Source organism: Bison bison, unplaced genomic scaffold, assembly GCF_000754665.1.
Source record: "Bison bison bison isolate TAMUID 2011002044 unplaced genomic scaffold, Bison_UMD1.0 scf7180017864198, whole genome shotgun sequence".
Taxonomy (NCBI): Eukaryota; Metazoa; Chordata; class Mammalia; order Artiodactyla; family Bovidae; genus Bison; species Bison bison.
Window position 1 is genome coordinate 4,681,807 of NW_011494770.1, and position 12,511 is coordinate 4,694,317.

Here is a 12,511-nt window from a genome sequence, read left to right on the forward strand (position 1 = left end):
TTTTGTGAATAATACTGTGCATGTTACTTTTAACATATGTTCTCAGAGTATTTTTTTTATTTATTTAATCATTCAGTAAATATGTATTGAGTGTGTGTGTGCTCAGTCGTGCTCTTTGCAACCCTGTGAACTGTAGTCTGCCAGGTTCCTCTGTCCATGGAATTCTCCAGGCAAGAATACTGGAGTGGGTAGCCATTCCCTCATACTGTGTGCTTTTGCTCAGAGTAAATGTCTAACTTGAGCCTGAGAATTTCTTTAAAACCATGAGATTTGAACATTGGAAGGAAGGAACCTTAAAGACCAGTTTCTTCATGCTTCAAGCCAGAGAAAACGGAAATCCAAATGAAATTGTCCAGGTCTCACCATGTGTTAACAGCAGAGCTGCTGGGGAAACCCAGATCTCTGTGAACCACCCTGAGTGATGTCAGAGAACAAGCTCCCCTTGCGTTTGTCCTCCTCCTTTTCTTCCCATGGAAGGCAAGTCAGTTCACATCCCCTTCAGTGGCTTTGTCTCCTGAAGGGAATAGCTCTGAAAAGACTTAATGGTAGCAGGAATACAGAATCTCTCATATTAAATATCTAGAGGAAGCTAAATGTTCTGAATTTCATTGTTTTTCTCTTAAAAAGTAACATTTTAATTTATATACCATGTAGTGCCCTCCAGGTTTATGCTCTATACTTTGTTTGGATATTTTTGCCTACAATATTAATAACTCACATTAAATACGTGTTTAGCTATCATGGCTGAAGGAAGCATCATATTTAAAAAAAAAAGTTTTGTGCCCGGAAATGAGGAAAGTACATGTATATGTAAAGAAGAAAGGAAGCATTCCATCATTAAATGATATTTTTTTAAGGTCATATAGATTTTATTTTTTTTCAGACTGTAAACTTTTTATTTCGTGTTGAGGTATAGCCAGTTAACAATGTTGTGGTAGTTTCAGGTGAACAGCAAAGGGACTCAGCCATACATACACATGTATCCATTCTTCCCCAAACCCCTCTTCCATCCAGGCTGGCACAGAACATTGAGAAGAGTTCCATGTGCTATACAATAGGTCCTTGTTGGTTATCCATTTTGAATACAGCAGTGTGCATATGACCTTCCCAACCTCCCTAACTATCCCTCCCCTCTGGCAACGATAAGTTCATTTTCTAAGTCTGTGAGTCTCCTTCTGTTTTGTAAGTTCATTCGTATCATTTCTTTTTAGATTCAACATCTAAGGGATGTTATATGATACTTCTCCTTCTCTGTCTGATTCACTTCACTCAGTATGACACTCCCTAAGTCCATCCATTAAACAATATTTTTTGAGCTGTATATGCCTAAATAGATTAGGAGCAATTCAGAGACAAGGTCGGCTGCTCGTTTGATCCCTCACAACCTTTTGCTGACTCAGTGCAATATGCCCATGAGGCGTATCTTTCATCAAGTACCAATCTTTGGAATTTTCTCCCAAATATTTTTTTTTAATTAATTTTTATTGGTGTGTATGCTAGACAGCATATTAAAAAGCAGAGACATCACTTTGTCAACAAAGGTCTGTCTAGTCAAGGCTGTGGTTTTTCCAGTAGTCATGTATGGATGTGAGAGTTGGACTGTAAAGAAAGCTGAGTGCCGAAGAATTGATGCTTTTGAACTGTGGTGTTGGAGAAGACTCTTGAAAGTCCCTTGGACTGCAATGAGATCCAACCAGTCCATTCTAAAGGAGATTAGTCCTGGGTGTTCATTGGAAGCACTGATGTTGAAGCTGAAACTCCAATACTTTGGCCACCTGATGCAAAGAGCTGATTCATTTGAAAAGACCCTGAAGATGGGAAAGATTGAGGGCAGGAGGAGAAGGGGACAACAGAGGATGAGATGGTTGGATGGCATCACCGACTCCATGGACATGGATTTGGATGGACTCCAGGAGTTGGTGATGGACAGGGAGGCCTGGCGTGCTGCAATTCATGGGGTTGCAAAGAGTCAGACACTACTGAGCAACTGAACTGAACTGATGCTAAGTCACTTCAGTCGTGTCCGACTCTGCAACCCGGTGGATGGTAGTCCTCCAGGCTCCTCTGTCCATGGAATTCTCCAGGCAAGAATACTAGAGTGGGTTGCCATGCCATCCTCCCGGGGATCTTCCCAACCCAGGGACTAAATCCACATTTTGTATGTTTCCTGCATTGGCAGGCGGGTTTTGTTTGTTTTTTTTTTTAACCACTAGTGCCACTTGGGGATTGGAATATAGTTGATATACAATGTTGTTTTAGTTTCTGCTGTATAGTAAAGTCGATCAGTTTTACATATACACATATCCACTCTCCCAAATCCTTTTAACATTTGCAGAACCAATGCTATGTTGAAAGGAAGTTATAGGCTTTCGATCTGAAGGATATCACATATTTTAATAAGAGAGAGACAGATGGTGCTGCTGGGTTTGAGAGTATCATATTGCTATCAGCTTTGAGGCTAGAGTATGTGATGCATGCCTTCTTCTGCAGTAATAATGTACCAAACTGGAGGGCTGTTCCAGTTCCCAAAGAATAGAATTAAGTGCACCTTCTTCCGCCTCATTGTTTGCATATTAAATTATGCTCAAAATCAACAGTAGTATTTTTTTCCCTGAAAATTTGAGGAAAGCACAGGCCATGGTTGGTTAATAAAAACCAAAGACCCCATCCATGTTTGTTAAATGTGGGCCACTTCTACATCCCCAACTGTTAAGGTTTTAAACTTGCCTGTGTTTGGTTTCCCTTGTTTTTCCTCCTGAAGCTGCTAGAGAAATCGTCTGGTTAGAGAGAGAAGAGCGGGCCAGGCAACACTACGAGAAGCACCTGGAGGAGCGGAAGAAGAAGCTAGAAGAGCAGAGGCTGAAAGAGGAACGGCGGAGGGCTGCCGTGGAGGAGAAGCGACGGCAGAGGCTCGAGGAGGACAAGGTGAGATGCTGTCCTGGGGACACGTGGGAGGCACGTCTGTTTCAAAAACAGCACATTAACTGTGAAGCTTCCCACTGAGGCGCCATGATGCACAGCTAGAATGTCTGAGGCAGCAGATTTACCAGCAGTCATAGTTTCTACGGGCTTCCCTGGTGGCTCAGACAGTAGAGAATCCACCTGCAATGCGGGAGATGTGGGTTCAATCCCTGGGTCAGGAAGATCCGCTGGAGAAGGGAATGGCTACCTGCTCCAGTATTTTGGCCGGAAAATTCCATGGACAGAGGAGCCTGGCCGGCTATAGTCCGTGGGGTCACAGTCAGACATGACTCAGCAACTCTGACTTTCATAGTTTCTAGGGAGGTTGTGGTGTGGAAATCAGGTTGAGAATGATGTGATTGTCATTGTTTCCACAAGACCTTTAAAAACTCATTTCTCCGGTCTGGACCTATAACTTATTTATGCTTACTTCATGCATGCTGAAGTGTTAATCCCAGCAACTGGATTTCTGTAGGGCTTTACCATTTATAAATATTTCCACATCAGTTATCTCATTTAACTCTTACTCAACCTTTGAGTGTTACCACTTTCTGTGGAAATGAAGCTTTAGACTCAGAATAGCTAAGTCACACAAAGTCATACAGTCCATTAAATTGTGGGTTGGGATTACCCACATCCTCAGATTCTAGATTCTGTTTTTAAATACAGAACCACATGTGTTACACGTCTGCTTAAACTAAGACCTGTGCTATGGGCTTATGTGAGTTGATGGAAAAGCATCACACTCCCTGCAGTGTGCTAAGATGCTTCAGTCATGTCTGACTCTTTGTGACCCTATGGGCTGTAGCCCACCAGGCTCCACTGTCCATGGGAGTCTCCAGGCAAGAATATGGAGTGGGTTGCCACGCCCTCCTCCAGCAGATATCCTGACCCAGGGATGGAACCTGCGTCTCACGACTCCTGCATTTGTAGGCAGGTTCTTTACTGCTAGCGCCACCTGGGAAGTCAGTGGTAATAGTAATAGTCCTTTTTTTAAGTACCTGCTGTATGCCAAGGGCTTTATCAGCTGGAACCTAATAATCACCACCCACCCACCCCCATGTTGATAGTACTACTCTCACCTTAAAGTGTAGAGTTTAGGAATCTTCTGAGTATTAGGAGTATTAAGGTTGAAATTTAAGTAGTACCTCTCACCCCACTCTGCCTTAAGTTGAAGAATCCTCCAACAACCAGGTAGAATCTTATCATCAGCTCCTCTGTTCCATTTAAAGGAACGTCATGAAGCCGTTGTGCGACGTACAATGGAGAGGAGCCAGAAGCCAAAACAGAAACAAAACCGGTGGTCATGGGGAGGTGCTCTCCATGGGAGCCCGAGCATCCACAACACAGGTAAATGGAGAAGCCTCTTTCCAAAATCATTATTTTTTAAATCACAGTTAAAGTCACAGTTACTTTTTTACTCTGTTTAAAAAAACCTGCATAAATAATTAAGCTACAATGAAATGATGCTTCTACTGTTTGAGGATAAGAGGGTGATGGAGATAAGAAGATAAGGTCCCCTCCCTCCCTGCTTTTCTCATTTGTTACAAAGTTCTTTAAAGAAACAGAAATCTGTGCAATTTTTCTCAGCAACTATTTTCAGTTCTACATTATTTTGGTAATTTATTTGCATAGGGGTTTCAAGATTACGGAATGGGTTAACCAGTTTTGCCTTTTTTTCTGGGAGAATCCTAGCACTGTTGCAGTTCAGAATCAATCCTATGAGCTTATGTATTCTGATCCTAAAGTATATGGAACACAAAGGCTCTGCAAGAGGAAGTGCAGATTTCTGAAGCTAGAAATAGTAGTGAATGTCCACGTGATTCCTTGTACTTAAATTGACTAAAAATCCTAAAATTTGGACTTAGTGAAAGGCCTTATTTTTGTACTGTAAATTCAATACACCTTGAATTTTATGTAGTGTGTCAGTTTCATATGTGTGAGTCTAATAAGCTTTTTTTTTTTTTTTTTTTTAATTTACTTTGGAAAATCATTGTCTTACATTCTGTCCCCAGGTGGTTTTGTTGAATCATCATTCACCTTTCTCGATTTAGCAGGCCTGGACCACCACTTCACAACTTTTGGTGGTACTAGAAAACCTGGTACTGACCTCCTTGTGATTTGCTGATCGCCTGACCTGTAGCTAGCACCTCAGACTAGGGCCAGTTCATCACTAGCTGAACCATTGCCGCCTTAGTCATAATGCATGCTTAATATCCTACTGCATAGACCTAGATCTGGGACATGGCACAGTGTTTCTCAAGTGTTGATAGTATAACTCGGGTGACTTAAAGGTATTGAAATAAAGTAATTACCGGTGATATGCTTACTTTCTCTTTAAATGATCATTTTGGATAAAACCTTAAAGAAAATGTTTTTTCACTGATAAATCACCTGAGGTCAAAGTACATCCAGTTTGGCTTTATTTCACTCTGCCTCCATCAGTACAGCTATTGTAACTTTCAGTTTTCATATAAGTAACTATGGATTTTTGTTTGTTTTCTCTATCCCTTTCATTCCTAACATTCAGTGTATCTTCTATAACCTCATCATTTAAAAAAATCTAAAAGCATATTGCCACAACTTTCTTTCCTATGCAGTGAATCAAATTTGTTTTTTCCTTCTTGGCTCGTCATGACCCAGTTGTATTTGCAGTGGGGCACATCAAATCTGTGGTCATAAGGATCATTTACATGTGATATTTCATTCTAGGTATAATTTTGCATATTTGTTCCATGCAAAAAAGTCATCGTGGTATATGCTTTTATAACCTTCCTTATTTTACTTTTGTGTGGCTTCATGTTTTACATGTGCCTGTTAAACAGGTAAACCTGTGCAGACTTTCAAGCTTTTCTTTTTTTAGCTGCAGTGTGTGACACGCAGTATCTTAGTTCCTCCGACCAGAGATCAAATCCATACCCACTGCAGTGGAAGCTGGGAGCCCTAGCCACTGGCCTCCCAGGGAATTCCCTCCAACATTTTTGAGGGGATGTCAAGTTACTTAGCTTTACTTCTTGCTTCCATGCTTAGAGTTCAATATATGACCTCTGTTATTGCCACTCAAAGTTGTATTTGTGAGCTGTTGGATAAATCACTTTTTTATTAGGGCTGTGAATTGGAGAATATTGCTCCTATAATGGCACCCCACTCCAGTACTCTTGCCTGGAAAATCCCATGGACGGAGGAGCCTGGTAGGCTGCAGTCCATGGGGTCGCTAAGAGTCGGACACGACTGAGCGACTTCATTTTTACTTTTCACTTTCCTGCATTGGAGAAGGAAATGGCAACCCACTCCAGTGTTCTTGCCTGGAGGATCCCAGGGATGGGGGAGCCTGGTGGGCTGCTGTCTGTGGGGTCACACAGAGTCAGACACGACTGAAGTGACTTAGCAGCAGCAGCAGCTCCTATAATAGAGAAGTTTGAAAATAATGAGAATTTACCAAAATTCTCAATGGTCAGACTGATTTGCCAAGATCTCAAGAGCAGTAACCAGGTCTTGCTCATTTTGCCTACTCCTTACTTCACAACAATGCTAACTTGTGGTAGACACAGCAAACAAATCCTGGAAATTAACTTTAATCTAGATCAAATCAATGTGTTGTCTGACTGTTCCCACGTCAGCTAGCCCTGCTTTGTAAAGACTATACTTTTTAATCCAATTCTTAAATCCTTTTGTGAATTTGTGTTTTGTTCAGAGAGGGAAAATAAAGATTCTTATTTGTTAAGTAATATAATAAATACATATTTTATCTCCATAAATTTAATTATGTGTAATAGGCCTGCATATAGACACTATTTCCCCCCAACTGAAACTGAACATATAAAGCAATATCAGACAATGTATTGCTATGAAATGTCCTGGAAATAACTTTCCTTATCCTTCTTTGTGTCCTTAAACCTCCCATTTTGTCATTGTTTCTTTTGACATTTTACCCTAAGTCTTTTCTTTGTTAGGATTCCCTTAAGAGCCCATCCATTAAGTGTGAATTTGAGTCACAGAAATGATGTTTGGTTTTTTTCTTTTGATGATTAAATCACTTCACATAAATCAATGATATGTCAATAAATTAAAAATTTTTTAATTGCTTCAACTGTAAAGATGAGTCCCTGTAGAAGACAGGAATATCTGATGTTGGTGGAAGACATGCTTATCCCCTGTACACTGTAAGTAATAGCCACCAGTGATTATTCTGGGGAAGAAAGTTTAACATATTTACTCCCAGGGGTAGTTTAGACATGTGGGAACAGGGTTCGAAGGTCTCTCCCACAAGGAATATGTTGGTTTGTGTTCAGTTTTAGAAGAAGCTGACCATAGAAAATAAAACAAAATACATCAGGAGTCCTTTAACTTTGGCTAATATAGATCAGAACAACTCCCTGCATCCTAAATAAATAAAATAATGAGGTTTTTTTTAGACTTTCATTATACGCACTTGTATTCAGGAAATGTGATGTACACTAATGAGCGTGGTTACAGCTTGGTCTGCTGTTCAGAGGGCAAACCATCAGAGTTGATTCTTCCCTTTTATACAGCTATTATTTCTCTTCTAACTTGAAGAATTACTCTAAAATTATCCAGCAGCAATAAGAATGTTATTAATAAACTTAATTCTGATTGTCTTTGCATGGCCACCATATTGTTTGGCAAGTTTGTGGGCTGATTCTATAATGTGTCTATAAACCACACTCATCTCTGTGATCTAGGCACACAGAGGTGGTCATTAGTAGATTTTTTAAAAAGAAATGCTCTAGGGGCCATCCTTTCCGCACCTGCAGTGTTGCTTTTTTTTTGTTTCTGATTAATGTTTTTCTATAGTGCACTTTAGTGCCCTTGTAAAATGACTCTACAAGCAAAAGTATCAGCAGATGCACAGACCCTGGTGTTTGCATTCTATCTCACCAGCACTATTACTGCCGCATTGTTTCTCCTTTGGGAAATGATGAAGGCGTTCCCTCTTGTAGACCCGCTTTTGCTGCATGGGCTGCCTCCGTCATTTTCGTTGCCCGCCACTGGTTTTCCTTTGGTCTTCCTCCGTTTGTTGTATTGTAACCATATGCTTGAATTTCCCTGGCTGACAAACTGGTGAACTGAATAGTTCTTTAATATTTTTATTTTCCTATAAGAAAAATGAGTATTATTTCTAGCCTTTAAGTTACCTTAAAATGTCCACTTAGAAAACTGTGCTATAGTAAAGATCTAGCCATAGAGCTGAAAGCATCCAATCCTAGTTTTTCCTTCCATCAGTGAACTAGGAAATTGCAATCCTGCATGCTGGCTGTCAATTAGCATTATCTCCATTTGTTTTAGATCCAGACAGGCGGTCAGTTTCCACCATGAATCTTTCGAAACATGTTGATCCCGTCATTAGCAAGCGGCTCTCCTCTTCATCTGCAACTTTACTAAATTCTCCAGATAGAGGTACAGTCAAAAGGAAAACAAAAAAAGTGTTCTGTTATTTCCTTAATGCTTTTATTTTCTGGATGTTTACAGCTAAGAATAAGCATCTGAAGTTGCTTTCCCTACGTTTCTTAAATAGGAAGAAAAAAACTTCAGAGTAAAAAAGCAATAAACGTCTGAGCAGCATTTTCCTTGCGACAAGAACATTTCTCATTTTAGAACTTGGCTGAATGATTGCATTTAGCAGTGATGAAAAGCGGTGCTTCTCTCAAGTTTTTAGTACAGGAGTTTACAGCTCCAGAAATCACCCACTTATCCACCAACATGCTAATAATCTGTTATGAACATTTATTTCATTTCAATCAGATTGTCTTTGACTTTTCATCTGTACTTGGGGAATTCCAGGCATTAACGTTCTAAAAAATCTTTTTAAATGATTCATGTTGGCAGATTTCATTTTGCTAACTTATTTTTCCTTTAACCAAACCTTTCTTACTGCATTTCTTGTGTGTGTGACTGGTTTTTTTGGTGTCCATTCATTTAAAGGAATATGGCCCAACTTTAAGAATATCATTATGTAAGCCTCCTAAAAATTTCAATATTCATAGTCCTCCAGTTAACATTTTATTTGAATTTTGAGTTTTATTCATCCCATGGATTTACAGTACATGAATGCTGAGTTACTTATAAAAGTAAAGTTTCATTCTACATATATATCATAGAATGAAAAATCAAGCTTTTAAGATAAGCTACTTGTTTTACATAACTAAAACAATTTTAAATTTGACAAACCAAAGAATTATTGTGCAATATAAAAACACTCTTTGAAAGTAACAAATTGTGGTTTTTTTGAGTGCTTTATTAAGAAACTGATTGGTTTTGAAGTGTTTATAGTCTTTAAAAAAGATTGTAATGTGTGCATGTTCTATATGTGTGCATGTGTATTTGTATATTTTGTATTGTATAAAAGTTACGGTGTCATTGTAATGTATAATATAATGTGTTGATGTTAGAATTAATCTCTTAAAACAGTAAATGTTTGAACAACTTCCAATTCTTGCCTTTTAACCTAAATCTTTTCTTTAACCTAGTTTGCCTAAATCATTGGTATTAGATGGCCTTTTATATGTTAGGGAAAAGTATTATGAATTGAAGCTCCTTTCATAAGTAGCCTTTATTTTCAAGCCAATTCCCTTAGTGTAAAATATAGATACTGTTCTTAGCAGTTGTCTATTCCTCTTTTCTTTGGAACTGGCCACTTAGCACTTGAATTTTATATTTTTGTGAACACGGATATAAAACAAACCATAATTGGGATTTCACAGTAATTTTCAGTTAAACCTTGCTTATTGATTCCGTAGCTAAAATTGGGGCAATGTTGGGAGCGGGGATAAACCGACCAGTATTCTATCCACACTTCTATGGAATGACAGTACTGTGTCAGCTAGTATCTGACACGTGACAGTATCTGATTGAATAGTCTGAAGTAATCGGATCTTAGAACTGGGAACAATTTGGATGGCTCGACTGGATGGCAGAGTCCCTGAGAGATGAAGGGCCTGACTTCATAACTGGCAGGTTAATCACAGAGAAGAGGGGTTAGAGCAGAGATCGCCAGCTCCCAATGCATGTTGTTGCTGGGCTGCCTCTGCAGTTCTCTCCTTCATGGATGGCCTTCCTTAGATTACTCCTGACTCCGTCCGCTCTGCCTTTGGGTGAGGTCAAGGGTCAGGGAAAGTTCTGCAAGCAGTGACTAGCTGGAGCCAGGAAATTGCCCCCTGAATCATGGTACAGGTCTGTAAAACCTGATGCCAAGCTGAACTAAAAGGATGAGGAGGACAGCACTAAATCTGCGGGTTCCACGTCTCTGCCCTCTTATCAAAAGAACTGTGACCCAGTCCTGGTTTAACTGGTGAGGTCAGCCTGGAAGAAAAGTCTGGTTCATCCAGAGGCTCCCATGTGGTTCAGGAAGCAATTTTTCTTAAGTTAGGCAGAACACTCAGTAGCACAGTGAGAAGGCTCTGTCTTTTAATGAGAATAAAAATCTGCATTTGAACTTTGCTAATTTGAGATTTCTAAGTAATTTAGTTAGTATAATTTTTCTGCTATCTATTTGTTAAATTCAATTATGCTTTATTATCAAAGTAGAAAGCATTCTTATCAAATTATTAGAGGCTTTTACAGTCTGGTCCTTAGAGAGTGTACACCATTACTAGATTGTTTGAGCTTTCTCAGCCCTACAGCACAGGCCTTAAAGGTGATGTTAAATTGAAGCGCTGATACTATCAAAGTTGACATTCAACTGAAGTGCTCTGCTAGTTATTCAAAATGCTGGAATATTTCCATACGAGTTGGTAAATATCCACTTCCCCAAGCTGTGCTTCCCCAAGCTGTGCTTCCCCAGGCCCTCCAGAGCTAAAGGGGTTAAAGAGTGTTACCTACTAGCCCCATCAGTTTTTAAATATTTTGATTATCACACCTGGATGTAGAGTTACAGAGACTGATAAAATGACCCTAGTTAAAGGAAACCCCTGATTACTAAAGATTTCTGTAATTGCTACAACAGAGACAATATTGCCACTGGGAATTTTTGCATGAAAAGTGTTTATTATTAAGCTTCCTTCTTCACCATTTTTCCCCCCTCAAGGAAGACAGAACATTTGAAAAAAAATAAGGAAATTGGCTACTCCTAGCTGGAAATTAGTCCATACATTTTTTTTCCCCATAGTCTAGATTAGAGGACATGGGGGTGGGCCTAAAGCTGAATTCTGCCCGCATGTTCTGTTTGGCCTGAGAATGGGTTTTTTGTGCCATCATATAAAAAAAAAATGGAAGATTTCATAGAGCATTTCAGGATGTAACAATATGTGCCTGATTTCTACCTGGCACCCATCATTAGGAACTAAATAGTGATTTCTGCTTGTGGAGGAACAGGGCAGCACAAATATCTGTAATGTTTAGTTGCCCCCTTGGACCAGATTGTCTATTAAGGAAATTGTCAATATCTCATTTTAACTGCTTAAGGAGGATCAATACTATAGTTGTTCATGAAAATTAATACCTTTTCCTTCAGCAGCTTATCTCAAGATCAGGCCCTTCTGGGTAGAAAAAAATTTAAAAAGTAACTCTCCTGTACTAACCTTTACTAAAAATTTATCTTATGGTGGAAGAGATCTGTTTCTCTCTTGCTTGCTCAGGGCATAGTATAGTAAGAATATGGTAGAACTGGAAACATATTTCTCCTAGCAACATCTTTCATTTAGAGTTTCAAAGTTATTAAATCTCTTTGGATTTGCTTTAAACCCAAGTCAAAGAGGGTGTTTAATGATCTTCATTTGAAGCGGATTCTTTGGTTGATGCCTTAAAGACGAAACAGAAATAGAGCAATAGAGCTTCTTAATCAAGGAGAAAAAAGCAGACATATCTTTTCAATGATAGACCATCTCTGCAGTTTTGAGTCATTTATTCTACAGAGTTTATCTAAGAAAAGGAAGGATTCACCTCTTCTTTATCATCTACTGAAATTACAATTCTGTTGAGGATTTTAATTCTAATTACTTTCCCCACTGATTTAATTCTCTGAATGTATTCTAATTTTAGATTACATTTTTAGATTATGTTCTGTTGATACACACACACACACACACACACACACATACTGCAGCTTATAATGGCACTTATCCTATTGTGCATTCTACCAACTGTATTATAATAGTTTTTATAACAGATGTTTATTTATGTCTTCATATCAATAGATAAGGTTTAATTTAACCATGAAGACTCTCCCCCCAAAACCCAGAAAATCTAATAAACTATTCACTAATTCTTAAATTCTCCAGTGCCTGATCAAAATGGCTACTCTTTTAAAATAAAGTCAGGTAATTAAGGTACTTATTGGAGGTTGGTACCTCCCTTTGAAATAGCAGATATTTTTTATAACAACCTTTAACACTGGATGGCTTCTATTAACTAAAATTAATTTTCTGCAAGTTAGAAGTCATTTCTTTAAAATATAACATATATAAAAAATTATTATAAGAATAGTTGCTCCAGAGGCCAGAGGACTTGCACCTGCTGTTTGTGGTGTAGAACAGAGTAGACTTGTCAGGTTTAGACAGTTTTAAAGATTTTTATAAATGATTTGGGAGTATGT

At 38.8% G+C, this 12,511-nt stretch overlaps 1 protein-coding gene across 5 annotated transcripts in view; it reads left to right on the forward strand.

Moving 5' to 3' along the window:
• Positions 1-12,511, forward strand: part of MAP7 (microtubule-associated protein 7) — a 110,512-nt gene that overhangs the window by 62,362 nt on the left and 35,639 nt on the right. For 4 of the 5 annotated variants that reach the window (XM_010844235.1, XM_010844234.1, XM_010844233.1 and 1 more), the window contains exons 4-6: positions 2,762-2,925; positions 4,194-4,311; positions 8,269-8,379. In XM_010844235.1, coding sequence (XP_010842537.1) covers positions 2,762-2,925; positions 4,194-4,311; positions 8,269-8,379 — 393 coding nt within the window. The remainder of the gene's footprint in view (positions 1-2,761; positions 2,926-4,193; positions 4,312-8,268; positions 8,380-12,511) is intronic. The other variant, XM_010844236.1, reaches the window with a different exon arrangement.